Genomic DNA, 21393 nt, shown 5'->3' with positions numbered 1-21393 from the left:
CAATCAGTGGTGGAACAATATGGTTGTGAAGATGTTGCGGCCCGGGAGGCGGGAATGTTAAGCGGGAATCCGGGCCAACGAGCCGTTTTGCATGTTAGCTGCATATCACGTTGGCCAAGTCTCCCGTTGTGCGCCACACGAGGGGTTGATTGATTATGGTTCATCGAGAATGGGACCAGACAATCGGAGCGTGGCCATCACAACGCCGTCTCGTCGGTCGGAAGTGGCCCTGCCACGAGAGCTTCATTTCCGATAACAACGAGGCCATAGTCAGGGCGTCTTTACCGTATTGTACATCTAGTGCAGGTACATTGCTTACTGGTGACCACCTCCATATCTAGTCATCATCATCATTATCCTCCTCGTCGTTGTCATCAAGGTTCATAACGAATGCTTGCATCAAGTGATCCATGACATCAACGACCTGACTTAGTCGTCAATCTACGGGCCATATCACTGCAAGAGCAACATATGAATGTATACTGTCCCTCATTTGGACCAAACCCTGTTACATATTGCTGCGAAACGCCGGTGTATTCAAGTATATCTGGGCTCGATTGAGGGCGCAAGGTTACCCCAACTTGTCAAACAAACCATGGCTTTTGCATGCGCACTGCCCACTCTTTGATGCTATCATTAAGTTGGAGCTCCGTCGTACCGGACGGGGGGGGGGGGGAATCTTACCTATGTTGCGCATACCTAGAGTTACTGCCCAGGTCAAAGCACCGAAGTACTGCCAGATTGAGCAGATCAATTTCCTACTGCGTAGTCCTTGCACAAACAACAAAAGAGACGGAAATTTTGTCCACTCGATAACATGAGTTTAATCATGTGCCGAACAGATCCATGTCAACACCTGATTTCTATATTCATCCATGGCGGAACCTCTCACCGAAACTTGTATTGATATCCGATATCCATGCTTCCGTACACCCGTGACTAGGCAACATGCCTGTGAGAACATATTGTGTCTTTCTACTCGATTGACTGGTGCCGGGCCGGCAAGCCATCGTCCTGCCAAAGCATACGAGGCAGTCAGAGCCCACACCGAGGTCTGTCTCAGAGATCGCAACATGTGCAACGCTCTACTCAGCCAAGTAGCTTTAGTCATTGAATGTGAACTTTGATCGAATTGTATGGAAGATGTTGTATGCTTTAGATGAACTTATTGGGCGGCATCATTGTTTAGTGCTCTCGTCATCAATGACCCCGTCAACGATATGTGGTTACCTTCTCTTTGCTTGACATATCCAGCTACCGTCCTCAACAATCAAATCTACCAATCCTCATCGGCTTTCCTCCCATGCATAGCTGCTTGCCTCTGCCTCAATGCTTCTGCAAGTCCACCAGCGATGCTACCGCTACTGTCTCTCGCACTCTCCATGGTACTGCCGCCGCTACCGCTGTATCCGCTATCTCTGCCAGAATCACCGTTGACGGCTTTTCTCGCAGCAGGACGTTTAGCGGGGGGAGCAGGTGGTTTGGGCTTACCGTTCGCAGGGCGAGCGGGCGGCGCTGGGGGTGGGGCGGGAGCAGATGTGCGGTCAACGACTTCCTCAAGGTAAGCAGATGGTGCCCACCCAGACGCAGATTTGTCAAGACGGGAAGCCAACCACCATCCTGTAGTGTATTTGTTAGTCACGTACTCATTACTTGGTTCCTCATTGGGTCAGAGATAACGTACCATTGCTCTCCTTCTGCGTGACCAGAATGATTTCGTCCTTTCCGAGACTTAGCTCACCGGCACTTTGGCCTGCAAAGTCATACAGTGCCTTGTACCGAGGCTCCTTTGGTTGGGCTGGTGGTGCAGCACGCGCTTGTGGCATAGGAGGAGGTGGGGGTGGTGCGCGTGCTGAACCCGCCGAAACCTCGCGTGTGTGAGAGCTGGTACCATTCGATAACGCAGCGACTGGGTGTGGGACAGGCTTGGGTTGAGATGCAGCGGGCTGTGGCACAGCTCTCGGTTGTGCTGGACGAGACGCGAGCTTTGAGGGACCTCCGCCTGGGCCACCGGGCCGTAGAAGCTTGCCCTTTGTGATGGGCTTTGCAGCGACCTGCTTACCCTTGGGGGTAGGCTTCGACACGGAGTTGGGTGGCTCTCCCGGGCCAGTGTGAATAGTACCACTCTTATACAGATCGTCTCTCGGCACTGCAGGGTCTTTGACTACCTTGACTTGAGCCGGTTTGCCAGGCTTCTTGTTGTACTCGATACTGCGGCCATGTTAGCTTTTTCTATATGCTTCTCCATATGATTAACTTACGTCTCGCCTATTCTGAGTGTCAGAGCGCCCCGCAGTACGTTGTGGAGCTGTGTGAAGAACTCAGTCTTGAACACGCAGTTGACAAGTGGATCAGGTTCCGTTGGTGAGCCTGCACCGATCGAGAACCAGTCGTCCTTGAGGGTGGAACAACTAATGAACTTGATTGCGCCCACGGGGATTGTCCTCTCGGCTTGGATCTGGACTTGACGGTTGACCATGACCTGCTTTATGAGATAAACATTCTTCTTGGTAAGCACCAGCATGCGAGCCTCTGGTTTACTCGATCGACCAAGCTTCGACACAAGCACTTCGGCTCGGCATGAGAAAGGTACCTCCTCGCTGGATGATATACCGACGGCTTGAGCAATGATCTCGCCAGGACCGCCGTGATTTCCGATGCCAAGATAGTCTCCCATAAACCTTCGAGATCCAATCAAACTGTACCTTCTCCTCTCTTTTCGGCCTTGAAGAATGGTGTGTCCTTGATCGCGCCACTCGATGAACTCTTTGCCTCCGTTGAGCTTTCGCCAGAATCGTTGTATTCGAATAGCGCATTCTGTTCGGTAACGCAGATAGTTTCTCCAAGCTCGCTGAATACGGATAGCCATGTTATGCCAGTACCGGTCGCGCATCGTCTCCAACGCAAACAGGGTCTCTGGAGTCTTGATAAACACCTTTGTCGTTCCTATTTGGTACTCTTCCGCGGGTATGTTAGTGTCCTTCAGAATCGTCTTGGCTCCAGTCTCATAGTCGCCCGTCCAAGTGTATTCTCCAGCATAGGAGCACTTTGGCGACAGCAGGAAGAATCGCTCGACAAACTTGTCAAAGGTCTGACGTGACGCAAAACCAGCTCTCCGAATTCGTACGTTTTCTTGCAGACCAAGATATTTGACCTGGTGGAGCACATTTGAGTCGTTGTATTCCTTGGGCGACTTGTTCTCATTGGGCTTAATGGTACGGATGTAGGACGGGCGGGCTTGCATCAGAGTGGTCACAAGGTCGTTGGCAGACGCCTTGATCTTGTCTCCAGCCGTTGGCGGTCGCCGTCTGTTGTCTTGGTCGACTTGGTTGGGAAAGAGTGTGTGAACGAAAGTGTTGGAACTTTGACCAAGCAGGTTCAACAGATCCTTGAGCAGCTGGTCCTTGTTCTTGTCAGTCATTCCATCAATTGCATACGACACGTCACCAGCGTAATGCTTGATGACGAACTGGCCCTGGCGAGGTTGAAAGTTGGGATTCGAGGATAGAGCGTTGAGCCTCTGGACAAAAGTCTGATCTGCAGCAGTCGGGTCTGCGTGCGCTGTCGCACAAGCATCGTTCAGGGCAGCAAAGACACCCGGTGGGCGCTTCTCCTCAATCAAGTCGCAGACAATCTTGTTGTCGAAGTATTTGATGGGTGTCCACTTGATCTGTTCTCGCTCGTACTCTTCTTGCTCAGCCTTCAATGTCAGCTGGATGAAGATTTGCTGGAGTTTCTCGTTGACATAGTTGATGCACAACTGTTCGAAGCTGTTCTTCTCGAAAATCTCAAAGCCGTAGATATCGAGAATACCAATGGAATGCGCAGTTTCCCCGCGAGCTTTCAAGGATAAATTGACACGCTCTACAATCCAGTCGAAAAGGTTGAAGTAGATGCCCTTTGCGAGCGCGTCTCGGACTGCGCCTGCTTGCGCGCAGTTCAGAGGTACGTCGTACACGGAGCCTCGTCGTCCTCCACGACTTGTTTCCATGATGCGAATTGTGAGCGCCTTGTTGACGTGCGCAGCGTCAACTTCGAGTAGGTATGCTACGAAATCCACCACAGACTGGTCCACAATGGCCGCATTGCCCTGGTCGTCTTCTCGGAAAGATACGTTTCCTAACCAGAGGATAGCTGCAAGCATTCGGAAAATGTTGTCTTGTTCCGCCTGTGGCAATCCAATAACCTTCATGGCATTGAGCGTGTCGTTGAATTCGGCGTTGTCATCGATTCCCGGGACATCGAAGCACTTTGACCGACTAGTGTACACGTAGGCTTGTGGTTGTTGCAGACCAAAGATTTCTACACGTCTTAGCGCAAACTCATTGCATTGGGTATGTGCACACCTTACCTCTGTAGTTTGCTGAAGCAGCCTTTGTGAATTGGTAGAAGATGTGGAAGTTTCGCTCGTTTGTGATCTGCCCCACCACGCGAGTCTTCTCGAGTAGGTAGTTGTTGATGTTTGCTCCGACCGGCTCTCCCTGCGCGTTGAAGTGGATCTCGAGGTACTTTCCGAAGCGCGACGAGTTGTTGTTCCTCAGTGTCTTTGCGTTTCCAAAGGATTCGAGCAGGGGGTTAGTGGCCAGCACCATGTCCTTGATCTCTTGAATGGACGAGTTGCTTCCGCCGGATACGTTTGCAATGTACTGCATGAGTCGCTTGGCGGCCTCTGTCTTTCCTGCTCCCGACTCGCCGGAGATGATGACACACTGGTTTTCTTTGTATGCGTTCATGTTGTAGTAGGCAGACTCGGCGATTGCGAAAACGTGAGGTGGAACCTGTGCTCGGTCAGCCGTGGGAGTACTGGGGAATTGTTGTCAGTATGCGCCGCACCTCGAGCCTGTTCTTGCCCTTGTATCCCTCGAGCACCTGGTCGGTGTATATGCCCACTGCCAGCTGTTAGCATCTGTCTTGTACAAGCGCAAGCGGAGTCTTCGTACAGTCGCGGAAGGGATTGACAGACACCAGTACGTGTCCGATATATGTCTGCGCCCATTGTCAGTCGGTGTGCCAGTGTGGTGATATGCGTGTGTGTATGTGAGTGTATGTGTATGCGGCGCGGGGTCGGGGCAGGCGGGTCGACGCACGTATATCTCGCCATTCTCGAATCGCTTCTTCAAGTTGTCGTTGATGGCTTCGTTTGAGATTTTACTGATCAGGGTCAGATCTGAGACTCCGACTTCCTTCTTCTTGGTCGTCTCGAAGACGGCCTTTGTTGCGAACTGGGCCTTGGGGGCAGCCCTCGCTGCGGGCTGGCCACCAACGGCCTTGCGCGCTGCGCGGTTGGTTTTCCCCTACACACCGCATGCATTAGCCGAGTGTCGTTTGTACAGAGGAGCTTTTTTGGCGAGTACCATGGTTGATGCCCGATCTCGAGCTGGGACTGGTAGCTACAGTCGGCCAGCGGTGGGGGGAGGTGTGTGTCGTACTGCGCGCGGGATACGGCAGAGATGATGTCAATAGGCGTCAAGGGCCAGAAGCTCAGAGGCAGTTTCGGAGGGTGAGGAGCGGCCGCTCAAAAGTGTGGGTGTGCTGAGTTGGCCGCGGTGATCTCGAAGACGGAGACCAACGTCAGAGAGGGACCGGCCAGGACAAGGCAAGCCTTCAATCGGGCTCGTCGGAATCGCCTCGCCCCAGCACAGCCACAGCCAATTGCCGGACGCGCAAGCACAGGGCGGCGGCGGCATAGTTGCCTTGGGTGCATTGGACTACTACGTACATATGTACGTACATACATTCACACACCCCCTTCACACCCTCACACACCACACATGCATTGCACGTACACGCTCGTTTACCTTGTGCCTGGGTGAACGGGGCCAGCACACGGTGCACTGCTCTCCATTGGGCCGCCTCGCCAGCCCTGTTGCCTGCTGTTCTCGCCCACCACTCCGCCGCGTACACATGTGGCCGCTTACGTGTCGCTCCGTCACGCCTTAGGCATCAACATTGGCTCTCTGCAATCGAATCATCATTCTTCAACACTACCAGCTGCCACCCACACCCCAACGCCCCTGGATATGCAACCCGTCGTAAAGGAGCGTCCGAATAAAGGCGAGCACTAGGCCCAGCACAACGCCAGCCCATTTCCAAATGCCCATCGTCCTTGTAAAAAATATATCCAAAAACAAAAACAAAAAAAGAACAACTCCACAACAGAGTACAACGCCGTCGCTTGCCCGCCAAAGAAGTAGTCGTTCAGTCATCATGAGAAAACATCGCCTCCAAAACGCCCGACACTCGCCCAGTCTAACCGTCTAGATTCCTCGAGTTGAGGGCCGCCCCATGAGTACATCTTGGGGTCGGCCAGGCATCCGAGCCCTCCTTGCTGGCACCATTCCACAACCACGGCGTAGATGAATTCAATCTTCGCCCGCAGCAGATTGCTTTCCGTCAGCTCCTTGTAGCTGTCTTCCTTGTCTGCTGAGCCATACAGAAGCTGTTGCAGAGAACCTCGCAGATTAGCACGGGCCTTCACATGTCTCCACGGTACGCTGCCCGTCTCCTCGAGAAGAGATGTTGCGTCAAGTGGCAGGCACAAAAAGTGTCCATATCCAGCATCTGACGAAAGAACAAGCTTAGTGTGATCGGGGAAGTTGAACTGCTAACTGTTAGTTTGGCTCGAGAAATGATTGCAAAAACAGTGCTTACCTGGAACGACCCATCGTCGAATCCCCATATTCCCACATTGCCCAGTCGCTGGTAGAACCGGACAAAGTTGACGCGCGGATCTTTCCTTAGAGGCTTCTCCTCGTCGCCAAACGTTGCGCACATGTACTTTCCAAACTTATGCCACACTGTCCGGATCTCCTCGACGCGTCGCGAATCAAGCACTTCGATTTGCGACAGTCCTCGGTCCTTCTTGACAGTCGTGTAGTAGTTCAGCGCTACGCTCTTGGCCACCTCTCGGTTGCCTCCGGCTTTCCGGAGATGATTGTATCCGTCAGTCGCAAATGCAATGGTAACCGGGTATTGCTCCTCGGCCGACAGCAGCGTTCCGATGCTGCCGTCGCTGAGGACATATCCAACTCCATATCGTCGGCTGTAGTCTACCCACTTTGCGACAAATGGCAATTGTGGTGGCTGCTCTCGCCTCGACTTGGTCGGCTTCTTGTCCAGCACTCTCTCGAGGTTGTCTCGGAATGTCATCAGACGCGCCAATACGGCTACCGGGTCCGTTGAAGGCATATCCGAGCCAATAGTACGGTAACGAGGAGCACTTCGCGAACTCGATGATTGAGACAAAGGCTCCGACTTCTCACTCTCCCTTTCCCGAGTACTCGCTTTAACAACTCGTAGTGGTGGGAGATCGGGAAGTCCTGTTGAGCTAGTCTTTGATGTTTCTTTGGTGGGTTCTTTCACCGCCCTCGAACGAGTTGACGCCCGTGCCTCACGAGGAACGCGTAATGGGGCAGGTGCCGTTGCTGTGTTTGCTGTGACGCGACCAGGATTCGATATCTTGCGAACCGCCCTGAGTCGAGTGGGTTGCTTGTCCAAAATCCGGTGTGCTTGTTCGGGTTCTTGATCTGGGTCTGTGTTCTCCTTGAGTGTCTGTACTGGTGGTTGCTCTCTCCTTGAAGCTCTGGGTACACGGGCCTTGACTCGGTCGTTGCCAGTGGTTTCCGAAAGTGCGTGACCTTCTGATGATGATTCCTTCTCCTCTGAAATCTCGCTCAGACCCCCAGGAGCTTGGTGAGGCCATTGCACGCGCGCAGGGAAAGGCACATATACAACGTCCTTGGCAAATGGAATATTGGGCTGCTTGCCAGCTTCAATCTCCTTCTGACAGTCTCGTGCAACTGTCTTGTTCGATCTGCGGCCGTACGCTCCGAACGACTTTCCAGGCTCGTATTCGCCAACGGCAGACGATTTGCAAAGCTGCCACCATTCTTCCGTGTATCCGCGTCTGATCGTCGAGGCAGTCGGTGGGCGGTTCTTGGGCCATTTTGGAATCCTCGAGGTGCAGCCGCTATCAAGCTCCAATGGGATATAGCCTAGCTTGAAAAATGGATGCGCAACGATCTGGTCGGGTGTTGGTCGCTCATCTTCGTGTACGAGCAGTAGAGAGACAATGTCACGCAGGTCGTCGGTAATTTCGTTGGCAAACTTTGCAAGATCCGGCCAGGTGTATTCGCGAGCCTTTAGCTTTCGGTAAATGTCTTCGCGCTTCGCAGCATGGAACGGCGCCCTGCCCACGGCAAGTGTGTACATCATGATTCCGATGGCCCATAGATCAACCTTCTCGTCGTGGCCCTTTCCAGTCTTCTCCAAGACTTCTGGAGCAAGGTAGTTGGGTGTGCCGCACATGGTTGTTCGACGGATCGCCCCGTAGTCGCTCTGTGACACCAATAGCGCGGCGAGGCCAAAGTCACCGACCTTGACGTTCATGTCGCGGTCAAGAAACAGGTTGCCGGTCTTGAGATCGCGATGCACGATGTTGCGCTGATGTAGGTACTTGATGGCGCCGCATGTCTGGATCATAAATCGCCGGATCTCGGGCATGGTGAAGTATTTGCGCTTCTTGATCGCATCGGCCAGCGAGCCATTCTCGGCCAGCTCGAGAACAACATAGGTGCTCGCCTCGAAGGAAAAGGCGCGGAAGAACTCGACGATGTTGGGATGGGATAGCTTCGAGTGGATCTGGAGCTCAGTCACAAACTGCAGGCGGTGTTAGCGCGGGTCGCATCTTTGCCCTCGAGGTCTGCTGCACCTTTTGCGCCAGCTTGGGAGGCTCCATTTTGGATTTGACGATTTTCAAAGCGACGGTGCTGCTGCCGAGGTGGTCGTGGCCCAGCAGCTTCGCGCGATGGCATATGGCGAAGCCACCTTTTCCAAGCTGCACTCCCGTCTCATACTGAAGGCCTTCGGGGTCCTGCACCACAGCCGGCGGGGCATCTGCGTGTATCGTTGAGGCAGACATTGGCGATGGAGTGTGAGGATGATGAAATCAAAGTCGCAGTGTTGATGGTCGTAAACACGCCGCGGCTTAGCGCCGTTGCTAGGGCCATGGGGGTACTTCCCGATCCGTGCACCACTGCACTGCAGCGTGCATAACCTTTGGCCTGATACATACATAGTACATACATGTCGCCAGAGTCTATAGCCAGTGTCAGTGCCAGATTCAAGCTAGCTGTCGTGTGACCATGTGGCTCTAGTGCATTGGATGGTGTCTTGTTGTTGCTCCGCATCGTCTGGTCGGGCCTTGTTGTTGTCCGCCGTTCTGTGGATCGGATCGATGAGGTGCGGGCGGTCGTCAGGCAACTGCAAACCCAACATTCGGCTCCGAACGATGATCAACCACCACGAGCATACATACATGACCACCAAAGGCTGTCGTCCGACTTTGGATATGTCTTCATTCCTGTAGAGCCGGCAATGAACCCCCGCTCGCTCATCAATTGCCTGTATATATCCACATACTAGGTACCCGCAGCACAGTCGTCGTGACCGAACATGTCCCTCACCCTCAAAGTCACCTCGCTGTTCGTCAGGACGCTTGCGAAGCCTGTAGCAGTATGTCCATGCGCCAGTCCGTCTCTGGAATTGCTACTCACCCCAGCTAGAATGCGATAAAACGCAATGCCCACGAGCACGAACGCTTTCGCCGAATATGCGTCAAATTTGCCCAAGGCCTGCATCGCGTCGACATGCGCATGCGCCTGGGCCTCCTTCAAGACCCCGCCGTCATCGACCGGCAGATCAAAAAGGAAGTCGCCTTGGCAGAGGCCAGACGGAAGGAGGCGGCAGCGCCCACCGTCTTGACTGAAGAGCAGACCAAGGCGGAAGAAGCTCTCTCGGAGAAGGAGCGGGAAGCAATCAGGAAGAAGGCAGAAGAAAGGGCCAAACCGCGCATTCGGCCCCTCTCCGAACAAAAGGCCATTGAGATGGGCGCAAACTTTGTTGCCGAATCCTTCATCTTCGCTGTCGGCATTGCAGTGATTCTCGTGGAGCAGTGGAGGCAAAGGAGAAAGGCCAAGAACGCCAGAGACGATATCAGGGAAGACCTAGAGGAGGTGCAGGCTGAACTGAGGGCCGTCAAAGCAGAGTTTGAGGAATTCAAAGCAAAACATCCTGAGCCCACGTCCTCCAAGCTGTTGGGCTTTTGGAAGGGCCGCGCTGAAGAGAAGGGAGCTGAGCCTGCAAAAGCCGCAAAGTCCGCGTCTACTGGCACCACAGCCACAATCGACTCACCAGTTCAGGCTGAGAGCCAAGCTACTGAACAGCAACAAGCAGACAAGACCTCGCAACCAAAAGAGTTGGGAATGCACACGCGAGAGACTTGATCTCGACGGCCTAGACCTTCTCTTAACATTTTCATACTCCCCTCTCATGATACCCTTCCGGTTGCGGACGTAGGCCTGTGTGTGTGTTGTTTAAAAAGGAGGATAGGCATTATGTATTTATATGTGATATTGCTTCTTGGAGGTCTGATTGGATTGTATCAGGGATAATCCATCAAGACAATATTGCTTGTGGATACAAGGTGTTCGTCTTCAACCAAAATTGGCGTGTATAGAGTATAGAGTCAAACTAGATGTATCAATATCAACCACTTACCTGTTGTCATTATGGAGCTTCATGTAGCTGATGGCGTCGATTAGATATTTGCACATGACACAACTAGGCTCAGGTTTACAGTTGTGACGGACCAAGAGCAGATGGAGATCGGTCGCTCTTTCCCTTGACTTACGAACTCAAGCATGGTACCCTCGTCACAATGTCAACCAGATATCTCCAACCTGTGTAAACAGACATGTGATACAACGACTACTTTCCAAGTTTAAGTTATATCCATAAATCTACTCACTGCATGTTGGACAGCTGCAAACTATATCCTGCTCGTTCAATACCTGCCAAAGTAAGCATCAATTACTATGCTAGCCATACCAATATGTACCAATAGCTAAACCATCACAGTGGCTTCATCGCACCAACCCCAATATCACCGCCATCGCTCACTGCTCTCTCCCAGCGAAGAAATCAACCCCATAACCTCAACTACACAAATTTCTCATGCCATCACCCAATCCATGAAAGCGCCCGCTCTCCCCCAGACAGACGGTGGATCCGAATACCATCCCACCCGCAACCCAAACTTTGCTCAGTCCAATCCCCCCTCGTACCCCCGCCAACAACACATGACCCAACCACCTCTTCGCGCTCGCAACATTCCAATTGTATCGTCTCTATCAATTCCACCGCCGCCGCCTCTACGCCAACAATCGCACACCACGGGAAACACAGTCCATGACCTCCTTCCTTACTGCACTACGGAGCCGCTGCTGAACGAAGCCCAAGTCATTGCTTTGAGCGATGTGGTAGGGAGTCTGAGGGAGCTTGTGCCGTTGGCGCTTGCGGCTGCGGCTGGGGATGAGAGGAGTCTGAGGAAGTTGGAGAGTACGGTCGGGAAGCGGGATGCGGTGGGTCTTGTAGAGTTTTTTGTGGATGAGTGGGAGATTGAGGGGTAAGGATGTGGTGGGAATGTATGGAAGTTACCTGGTCATGAGAACATGTGGTATAAGTCTGCGTTCTGTCTGTAAGTGAGATGTTAAAGAGAGATTAACGAATCCTACACATTAGTTACTCAAAAGACAAAACGTAAAGAAGAATGTTAACGAATGATATTTTTGCTAAACGATGGGATATCAAACAAGCACTTTCGCTATACTATCCTCCCAAAGCACCCTCATCTCCCCAATCATTACCACCAAAACCACATCACCTCCATCCCATCCCATTTCCCTCCTCTTCACCCCATCTAACCCGACCCAAGACTCGTAACATTAATCCCCACAGCCGCAAGCGCCGGCCCAACATTCAAATCCAGATTAATAACATTACTCTTAATCGCATCTTCATAATACACCAGATGCTCTCCATTCCTGACGCTCGAATTGCCGGAAATCTGGAGGGGTAGGACTGCGTTCTTGTACTTTGACTGGATAAGGCCGAGGATGGAGAGCTGGTCGACGTGGCTTTGGAGGGGGAAGGTGTTGGGGCCGGGCTTAAGGAGGACGTTGGGGATGAGGCAGTAGCCGATGGGCTTGCCGTCGACGCCCAGGTTCATGGTTACGTTGCCGAGGTCGAGGGTCATGACTGAGGGGTTGGGGATGCTGACTTGGGCGATGAGGTTGGATTTGTCGGCGAGGAGTTTGTCGCCAGAGAGGATGCTGACGTCGGTGATGTTGAGGCCGGCGAGGCGGTTGAGACCTGAGGGGTTTATGTTAGTTTTCGTTCCTGTGGTGAGGAACATATATTACGTACCCTTCATTGTAACAATCTTGTTGTAGTTGACGTCCATGGTGGGAAGGCCACTGAGGTGGATGTTGGTTTTACCGTCGAGATGGATTGAGAATTCCTCGCTGCCTAGGACGAGCTTGGTGTAGTTTGAAAAGGCATCTTTGTTTGCGAGCTTCAGTTCCTGGTCAACGGTGACGGGTGTCTCTGCCTCGGATTTAACCTCGGGAATGTCGATGTACAAGAAGGGTGTTTGTCCTGCAATTGATAGAGCAGCGCGGAAACCATCGATCTTGGGGTGATAACTGCTGTCACTCCTGATGACCGAGTCGAGCTTCAGGTGGATACTATCTGAGTGGGGATTGGTGACTTCTTGAGAGAGAACCTCTATTGTCGAAGCGTTGATCTCGCGTTGTGCTCTCTTTGGTATAGCAACGTAAATGATTGGCAACACAATGATCAACACGATGATCGCAAATACCAGAAGATCTACCACATGTCAGAACAAATCGCGGGTTAAAGTCATCCTCGGATATCAGCTCACCGCACCACCAGAATTTTCTGCAATGGTTCTTCATGCGTCCTTTGACGCCTGGCTTCTCGCCTGGTGGATAGAGTTTGTTCATCACACCACCTCTATTCTGGGGCGTAGTGTATACACCATCTGTGCGCGTCGATCCTCCTTTGTCGTCCATCTTGATGTTTCCTCTATGGTGTGCAGGTGTACTTCGAGGAACAAGTCGATTGTTATGGGCCCTCGCGTACGAGGGTACGTGATAGATGGCCAAACTTTGCAGCTATACAACAAGCGCAGAGTCGAGCCGGTATTAAATAGAACAAGAGTGTCTTTACCAAGACGATCTAATCATCTAAGCAAATGGCAATGGAATGCGGGGAAAGCGAATCGCAAAGACGTCGTGGCTGAGAGAGCGATGGAAAGACTTGCACATGCTCAGCATGAACCGAGAACCCCTCTCATGCGAGGTTGTAATTGGCGATGAACCAACAATAAGGCATGCCGGAGCAATGTCAAAAAGGGTACGATCCGTAACGGGCCACATAATGGCTTCACGAAGAGGACGGGTGGTCCGAGAGTAGCCCTATGTGGTGACACTCCGAGATGTGTGCCACCCGCCCATAGGCAACGGCAGCCCCGGCAAGACAGGCTTGTCAAGGCGGACGGTCGATTGGCGCATGGTTTTTTTTACTATTTGTTTTCCAATTGTAAGCGGCGCGTGGGTCGCACACAGCTGAAAAGACTCGTGGTTGGTGGCACGAGCGGAGACTAAGAGATCTCAAGTGGTCCTTGGCCTTGAGTAGTGGGTCGACTGAATACCTAGAAAATTGCAAGATGCTTGAGCAGAGTGGCACGCGAACACTGGAGCAAGCCGTGGGTGGACCGGAGGGTGAGGGAACAATATCTACCCCGGACTAAATTGTGACGGTCTTTTCTAGTTGCAGTTAGTGGTTGAGAGGCCCCTAACAAAGATGGCCAATGTCAGCAGTGACTGGCCGGCCGTCGATCTGTATTCGGATGCAGCGCCTCGTTTTCGCACAAAAGGACACATCCCAACCGAGCAGGTAACATACTATTCTGAAGAAACTATTGCTCAGTAGAGGGGGATCGACATCCCTGCGGATTCACATGCAATGTTTAGATCCGTAATTAAGGGACTCTGTGCTGCGACACCTCAGAACCCGTAGCTGTCAACATGTCGGGCCGCGACATTTGCGCTGTAACGAGTGATAGGGTTCAATGGGACTGTTGGGCGCTGATTCGTCTGCAAAAAGGTGGTAGATGATAGTTTTGTCACGGTCGAGTCGTGTTTCGCAACGGTGATGCTTGTCGCGTGCACATCCTCAGCTCAAAAGCTAGAACAAGGCTTGTCAAAGGATCATCCATCCCATGTCATGCGGGTGGCGTTGATTGCTGTTCCTGGCTGCTGGAACCCTATTGTTTTCTTTTGCTGACACCGGCTATACTATATGAATGTAGTACGTCGGAAGTTACACTCCTAGTCTATGCCGCTCTGACCGCCTCACATGCCCTGGCAACACAGTTTCGGGCTCTGCCTTTGAATTGTGTGACGAAGCAAAGGCAGTCAAGTTCCATAGCACTAGAAGACGTGTCGTCCAGACAGAAAAGTCTGGGGGATCGCCCCGCCGTGGCATGCGCCAAGCGACGCTACTTTTGGTGGGTCTCTGGTACGGTTATTTCGGAGTTGACTCGCGACTCTGCCAAAAACATCTTCGCTCACATCCCACATCCTGCATCTTGGCACGACGACCATGGCGCAGTCAGACGACGAGGATGATTACATGAACATGGTGTTTGACGATGCGCCGAAAGGTCCAAAGTATGAAACGTCATTGCAGCGCGCCGCGCGCAAGCGCAAAGAGGTACGTCATTCCACTTGCACACTGCAGCGCCGGGCTAACCACCAACCAGGGCGAAGCCAGAGCACGACAGAAAACAAAGGCTGAACGTGAAGAAGAAGCCGAAGCTGCCCGAGAAGCTGCCCTAGCCACTGCTCTCCCTGAGACAAATAAGGGATTCAAGATGATGGCCAAATTCGGTTTCAAGCAAGGCGATGCGTTGGGAAAGTCGGGTGACGCGCGAAAAGAACCGATACGAGTCAACATGAAAGATGATCGAGGAGGAATTGGCCTCGAGTCAGAGAAGAAGCGCAAGTTCAGAGAGCAATTCGAGGAGGCCGACCGACTCGCGAAACGCGCAAAGGAAGAGGAGGGCGATTACCTCGAGGTGATGCGACAGGAGCAAAAAGAGAAGAAGGCCGAAAGAGACTTGGATAACGCGCAGAGGACAGCCGAGCGACTAGCGGACAGAGAGGCAGAAGCCAAAGGTGCCAGCGACACGAGTGAGAAGCCGCTCAAGGATATCAATGTCCTTTGGCGGGCGCGAGCACGACGAAGAGTCGAGGCAAAGCGCGATAAGCAGCAGCGGCGAGAACTGAATAACAGCATTGCGTCACGACTACCCACATTAGCTCCTGAGGATGAAGACGACGACTCCAAGATTGCTCAGGGTAAGGACCTAGCGCCTTTCTACACGACTCTTGAAAATGAGCTAGAGGATGAAGATCCGGAACTTGCCGAATTTGAGGCCTTGCCTGTGGCAGAGCGTCTTGAAAAGTTGCTGCTTTTCCTTCGTGACAAGTACCACTACTGTCTCTATTGCGGGTATGAGTATTCAGACCCAGAGATGGACGGATGCCCTGGAGTGACTGAGGAAGATCACGACTAAGTAAACTATGGGGTTTAAGCTCTTTACATATAACCAGAGCTCAAAGGTATGAAAACAGAGTGCATCTCGTTCAGCCCGTAGGCAACGACAGCGACGCAGTGCGCCAGTGATCTGTTGAGCATCGAATGCTTTGTGCAGCAGCAGATGCTCTCAGTACACTCTAGGTCAGAGTGGAAAACGCTCGAGTGACCAGTGATTAAGACATTGTTTATCCAACAATGGCTTCTAGTCCATGCAGATTGTCTAAGTTACTCACATTGAGCAGACAACCTCAATTGATGGACAGAAACTACCAAGTATGCATAACAAGAGCATAGCAAGTGCCATGACAGTGATGGTTCAAGGCGACGCTGTATGCTGTTGCATTGGCTAAATGTGTCGTAGTGGACCATGTTGGAACGCCGTCAACGTAGACCCCTGAATAGCACAATATCAGCTCCTATCTTCAATTCTCCTTCTAGTTTCTCTTCGGTATAGCACATGTGTACTAAATCTGTCTTCTTTGTCTTTCGTACAGCAAGGCGTTTCCAATGAGCTTTGACCATTTATTACTAGTCTCAAGTCCCGTGCTCACGCGCTTCGCGATTGTCGCGCTTTCCCGACTCAGCCCCTAGCCATTCACTGTCAGCAACATCAACAAGCCAGGAAAACCCCGTGACTGCAACCAAACACAACATGGAGCATCAAAGATGTTACATATATGAGCCCCCGCCGACGCAAGATCGGGCACCCAAGCGACAACGGACGAGCAAATTCAATCCACAGGCGCAGCTGCCAGAACGGCTAGCAACGTACCGACGTCTATGGACAGAACAAGAAGAGCGCATCCAAGTAAGACGACAGTTGTTAACCATTCCTCTGCCGGCGTATCTGACAAAAATAAAAGAATACACTTGAAGGCGCCGACAGCGCGACCCAAGAAAAGATTGCCAATTTCATCTCCACAGCAAGTTCATCTCCCGATGAGGCCAAATTCGCCATACCAACGGCGCTCATTGTTGCTGGGCCCAGTATCGCATCTCACGGACCATTTTTTGAACGTCTTGGCCGAAGAGTCAGAGACGAGAACAGCGCCTACGTTGTACTAACCTCGAGTGAATGCCCAAACCTCAAGACGCTGCTGAAGAATCTTATCAAAAAGGTGACTTTGCGCGTGGACGATGATGATGAAGATGATGTAAATCGGCCGTCTGCATCGTCGAGGTATGGTCCGAAGCTGCTCAATTACGACCTTGCTCATGTCCAGGAATGGCATAAGAAAACGCGGACTTCGAGTATTGTGATTGCTTTGCAGGATAGCGAAGCTTTTGATGTTGGGTTGCTTGTGGACATGGTTGACCTCCTGCAGTAAGTGAGGCCCGCTCTTTCAGCCAGTTTTACTGACTCCTGTAGCTCATGGATTGATCGTCTTCCCTTTGTGCTCCTTTTTGGTATTGCGACTTCTGCAGAGAGCTTTGAGGAACGCCTATCAGGCAACTCGCTACGCTATCTTGAAGGCCAGAAGTTTGATGTCACACAGTCAGACGAGATTATTGAAAAGCTTTTCCGTGCAACTGTTGCCAGCACGGATGTTGGTCTGCATATTGGACCTACCATCTGTCGTCGCATGCTTGACCGACAGAAAGATCATGTGCAGAACACGCAAGATTTCTGCGATGGACTCAAGTACGCTTACATGTCACACTTCTACGCCAGTGTGCCTAGTATATTTCTCACTGACGATCTTGCTTTCGATGACTTGACGGCAGATGCGTTCAAGGCTGTACGCAACTTGCCGTCTTTCCGGCAACGGGTAGAGGATATGCTGGAAAATGGACGCACGCAAGATGTGCGGAGAATGCTTGAAGACGACGAGTATCTCTTTAACGAAATCACACAGAGCTTAAAATCCGGTCAACAAGCCATGGCTACACTGAGCCACGCTACAAAGGTCGTGGCAAGCATGCGCGAATCACTGCAACTATCACCCAACGTCCGGCTTTCGACTCTCTGGACCCGCGCCGCGGCCGGCGAGCTAGCTGCATCACCTCTGATACGTGAGACAATGCTGTCCATCAAGAAGATCCCATCAGATAAACTGGTGCAGCTGCTTACTTCACTACGAGATCTCGTAGGCACCTACTTCACCATGGACATACTTTCCCCCGAGCAAAAACTGCAAAGCCTCCTCGAGACCGCCGACGCGCCTCTCCGCACCCAACACGATGTCCGCAACGATAGTCTCCGTACCACGGTTGTCGCGCAAAAAGTGCTATTGAGCAAGCACAAAGCCGCATTGTCGGAACAAGATAAAGCATATTCGGATCTCGTAACGCAGTTCCACGATGAGCTCGAAGTGTACTTGAGTGCTTCGTTTATTGATCCCAAGACGCTATTTCTCGCAGAGGTCCTGGTGTACGATCTCAAGTCCCCGCATATGGAGGTGTTCCAGCCGAAACCCCGGTTCGCAGTTGAACGTGCACTGGCGTCTCCGCATGACTATCTGGGCTGCGAGTGCTGCAGCGGTGTAGATGGTAATGCGGCAGCACTTTCGGTGACACAACCGGCGACGGCGATTGTGTATCAGATGTACCTTGAATCTGGAACGTTGATCAACGTGAGCGATTTGTGGTCTGCATTTAATGCCATTGCGGGGGATGGAGTGGAGGAGAATGAGGCAAAGACTATGTCAGTTTTCTTTCTTTCTTTTTTGTTGCTGTTTACGAAGATTGATGCTAATATGTATGTTTATAGGGCACTATTCCAACGAGCATTGGCTGAACTTAGATATCTGGGATTGGTCAAACCCAGTCGAAAGAAGACGGATCATATATCCAAAATCATGTGGAAAGGCCTGTAATTTACATTTCCAACCAAAAAAAAAGAGTTTTACTTTTTTTTCTCACATACTCATATATTCACATACACATATTCCATGCCAAACCTCTTCTTCACTCCTTGGGCTTAGGCGCAGTATCACACACCGTGCCACAATTCTTACACGTCCTCTTGCCCACATCCGCCTTGAACGCATTCACCGCCTCCTTAATCTGCGTGCCCAAATCCGTACAGTGAAAAGCGTCCTCATACACCATCCCGGCACACGCCTGACAATACCACCTCAATCGATCCAAACTCCCCTCTGGCCTCTTCTGCTCCAGCACCACACCCACCGTATCCTTGAACCTCACGGGGTTATGCGGCGTGTTTGGCGGTAAAAGAAACATGTCGCCCTCGTGAATATGGATGTCGCGGAATTGCTGGCTGGGAGGTTGTGACTCGTCGACGATTTTGAGGAGCATGGAGCCTTTGTATTGGTAGAACCATTCTGGTGTTTCGTTGATGTGGTAGTCTGTGCGTTGGTTGGGGCCGCCGACGATCATGACGGTTACGGTGTCGTTGTAGACGCAGTAGTTGTTTATGGGGGGTTTGAGCATGTGGGCGTTTTCCGAGACCCTGTATCATTACCGAGGACTGGTTAGTGGGTTGTTTGTAGTGTGAAGCCGGGGCTGGGCGGGTAGGTTAGGTACCATTTTGGAATGTTCAAGGGTGGGCCGATTGGGGTGCTGGGGGTGGAGGAGATGGGTCGTGATGCGCTTGGTGTGGAGTGTTGTATGCGCGGTATAGATTGGGATATGCGCGGTATGTGTTGCGATGTGGTTTGGATGAGGCCGGCAGCTGGTCTCAAGGACCGCATTGTCGTTGCCATTGTGAACGTTGCGCGCGCAGTCGAATATGGGATTTTTTTTTTCTTTTCTGTATACCAAAGAGTGCCGTGGAGGTCCGGAACGGTGGAGATGTTGTCGCTTGCGAGTCCAAGCGTAGGTCGAGGTCTTGGATACAAAAGTCTAGAGTCGAGTCGAGTCGTTGGTAGGGTCTCTACAATGTGGGGCGTGAGCTTATCGATGGGCCCCGCTTTTACCGCGGGCTTGTGCATTGATCACTGGTGCGACGCGTGCGTGCTCACTCTAAACTCCCTCAAACCGCCGCACGTCTCGTGACAGGTCAGCAGCATTAGCTTCCACGCTTCCTTCTCTCCTTCTATCACCTTTGCGGGACCCTGTTTTTCCCTTTATACACACGATAGAATCTTTGGCATATTTCTTTTACTACTACTACTGTATTTGCAGCTCACGATGGACCACTCACACATGGATCACGGCCATATGGACCACGGCCACATGGACCACGGCATGCCTGGCATGGGGGGCGACGGACCAAAGTGTAACATGAATGTACGACAACTAGCCGCCCCTTTCACATCTGACTGGCTATGGACGCGCATTGGTCGCTATTCTACTTATACTGAACGTTGTTAAAAACAAACCAATAGATGCTGTTTACCTGGGACACGACCGACCTCTGCATCGTCTTTCCCTCATGGCACATTTCAGGCACAGGATCTCTCATCTTCTCACTGCTGGCCGTGGTGCTTCTCACGGCGGGATACGAAGCTATACGGGAGATGTCGAGGCGATATGAAAGCTATGCAAAGGGCCTTTTGGAGGGACCACGAGGTGAGTCTACATGTCATTTTCTTGTGGATCAATGGGGACCATAAACAGGCCATCTCTGGCACCTTTTGGCCGTGCAAGGGTCAATTGTCACACAGTGTGTTGTTTGTGTGGATTACCCAATGTGCACGACGCAAGCGTGGAAGTCGGAGACTAGGGAGGTCTCTTTTCTTCAACTTCCCTGACCTGAGTGGGAACCCTTGCTGAGTATTTTTGCGCGCGCCACAAAGAAGACGGCGAACGAACAGATGAATCGAGCTCATTACTTGGCCCAGGGAGAAATGGAAACGCTGGGCGTGGAACGGTGCAGCAGGTCAAGATGATCAAGGCTGCCCTGTATGCTGTGCAGGTGTTTTACTCGTTTTTCATCATGTAAGTGTATGGATGGGGGCAGTGGTGGGATGCTTGTGCTGACTGGCTGCAGGTTGTTGTTCATGACATACAACGGATGGATCATGCTTGCCGTGGCCGTGGGTGCGTTTGTCGGATACATCATGTTCAGCGAGTCTTCGGCGACCAAGTCGGTTGCGTGTCACTGAGCGAGGCTTTTGAGGCAGTGGCTATTGACGGAATATGGACGAAAGTCGGTCAGATGGATGGTGTTCTCTGTGGTCGAGACCAGCAGGCATGTTATTGCTGGTTCCTGCAATATCCGGGCAAGACGAGTGCACGGCACCAATGACATGGGCTGGAGAATCACGCAGTGTCAGCAGCGGTGCAATGGGATAGTTTATTAGACGGACGGATTACTAGAGCAATTGCAAAGTCTATGATGAGAATACTCGCGGTCCGTGTCTAGAGGGTCTTTTGTCATGTGCAGAGTTGGATGCTTGACTGGAAGAGGTAAGCCGATGGAACGCTAAGAGTGCACGACATGGACTCAGGAACACGCAGACGCCGCATCCAGAGAAGTTCGCATTAGAATTAGGGCGAGCTGGAGAAAGAAGGGAAAAGTCGGTATGGGAAGAGAGTGGAGTGGTGGAATCCAAAGACGGCAATGTGGCCCGCTGGTTGTCGTGGGAATGGCACGAGCAAAGGCCGACCGGGCTATGACGGCGTTGCGGGGACAGTTGCCAAAATGAGCATCGTGAGATTCGGGGGGTAAAGTAGTAGCGGTTCATTGCAAGGGAAAATGATGAGGGTGACACACGGCAAGAAGTACGCATGCGTGTGGTGAGTCTACATACTACAGTCGGCCAGACATGAGATGACGCTGCATGTGTCGTGGGCAGCCAGCCTTCACATGCAAGCAGCAGGCTGGGCGGTTCCGACGCGTGACTTGCCCCAGGTTTCGCTGATACAAGCCCGCAGCCGTGTTCCTCGGCCTTGCCAGACTGAGGAGACGCGCTGGGCCGGGGCGAACCCACCAACCACACCGCCCGCCCGTCTGTCATGTGG

The 21393-nt window shown here is 52.1% G+C and overlaps 9 protein-coding genes across 9 annotated transcripts; 6 read left to right on the top strand and 3 right to left on the bottom strand.

Moving 5' to 3' along the window:
• Nucleotides 1-1276: 1276 nt before the first annotated feature.
• Nucleotides 1277-8920, bottom strand: COCCADRAFT_87538 (uncharacterized protein; the record flags this gene model as incomplete). The annotated part of the gene is made up of 10 exons (XM_007710872.1): nt 1277-1620; nt 1685-2211; nt 2262-4302; nt 4352-4778; nt 4834-4889; nt 4941-4986; nt 5088-5294; nt 6239-6604; nt 6652-8658; nt 8711-8920. 10 exons carry the CDS (start codon nt 8918-8920, stop codon nt 1277-1279), a joined length of 6231 nt encoding a protein of 2076 aa, XP_007709062.1.
• A 533-nt stretch (nt 8921-9453) lies between these two features.
• COCCADRAFT_87600 (uncharacterized protein) lies at nt 9454-10283 on the top strand (the record flags this gene model as incomplete). The annotated part of the gene is made up of 2 exons (XM_007710871.1): nt 9454-9513; nt 9564-10283. 2 exons carry the CDS (start codon nt 9454-9456, stop codon nt 10281-10283), a joined length of 780 nt encoding a protein of 259 aa, XP_007709061.1.
• A 747-nt stretch (nt 10284-11030) lies between these two features.
• Nucleotides 11031-11468, top strand: COCCADRAFT_2312 (uncharacterized protein; the record flags this gene model as incomplete). Its single annotated transcript, XM_007710811.1, has 1 exon — nt 11031-11468. One exon carries the CDS (start codon nt 11031-11033, stop codon nt 11466-11468), a length of 438 nt encoding a protein of 145 aa, XP_007709001.1.
• Nucleotides 11469-11758: 290 nt separating this feature from the next.
• On the bottom strand, nt 11759-12932 carry COCCADRAFT_2311 (uncharacterized protein; the record flags this gene model as incomplete). Its single annotated transcript, XM_007710810.1, has 3 exons — nt 11759-12210; nt 12265-12726; nt 12782-12932. 3 exons carry the CDS (start codon nt 12930-12932, stop codon nt 11759-11761), a joined length of 1065 nt encoding a protein of 354 aa, XP_007709000.1.
• A 1594-nt stretch (nt 12933-14526) lies between these two features.
• On the top strand, nt 14527-15502 carry COCCADRAFT_87626 (uncharacterized protein; the record flags this gene model as incomplete). Its single annotated transcript, XM_007710870.1, has 2 exons — nt 14527-14637; nt 14687-15502. The coding sequence occupies 2 exons, from the start codon at nt 14527-14529 to the stop codon at nt 15500-15502; spliced, it is 927 nt and encodes a 308-aa protein (XP_007709060.1).
• Nucleotides 15503-16177: 675 nt separating this feature from the next.
• On the top strand, nt 16178-18341 carry COCCADRAFT_2309 (uncharacterized protein; the record flags this gene model as incomplete). The annotated part of the gene is made up of 4 exons (XM_007710809.1): nt 16178-16333; nt 16389-16849; nt 16895-18169; nt 18236-18341. The coding sequence occupies 4 exons, from the start codon at nt 16178-16180 to the stop codon at nt 18339-18341; spliced, it is 1998 nt and encodes a 665-aa protein (XP_007708999.1).
• A 91-nt stretch (nt 18342-18432) lies between these two features.
• COCCADRAFT_23599 (uncharacterized protein) lies at nt 18433-18918 on the bottom strand (the record flags this gene model as incomplete). Its single annotated transcript, XM_007710832.1, has 1 exon — nt 18433-18918. The coding sequence occupies one exon, from the start codon at nt 18916-18918 to the stop codon at nt 18433-18435; it is 486 nt and encodes a 161-aa protein (XP_007709022.1).
• Nucleotides 18919-19109: 191 nt separating this feature from the next.
• Nucleotides 19110-19355, top strand: COCCADRAFT_87651 (uncharacterized protein; the record flags this gene model as incomplete). The annotated part of the gene is made up of 1 exon (XM_007710869.1): nt 19110-19355. A coding segment is annotated over one exon (246 nt), but the record flags the coding sequence as incomplete, so codon positions are not given.
• Nucleotides 19356-19674: 319 nt separating this feature from the next.
• On the top strand, nt 19675-20534 carry COCCADRAFT_87666 (uncharacterized protein; the record flags this gene model as incomplete). Its single annotated transcript, XM_007710868.1, has 4 exons — nt 19675-19716; nt 19815-19998; nt 20244-20367; nt 20420-20534. The coding sequence occupies 4 exons, from the start codon at nt 19675-19677 to the stop codon at nt 20532-20534; spliced, it is 465 nt and encodes a 154-aa protein (XP_007709058.1).
• Nucleotides 20535-21393: the final 859 nt, after the last annotated feature.

Source organism: Bipolaris zeicola, assembly GCF_000523435.1.
Source record: "Bipolaris zeicola 26-R-13 unplaced genomic scaffold scaffold_22, whole genome shotgun sequence".
NCBI lineage: Eukaryota > Fungi > Ascomycota > Dothideomycetes > Pleosporales > Pleosporaceae > Bipolaris > Bipolaris zeicola.
This window is presented reverse-complemented; position numbering and strand designations above follow the sequence as displayed.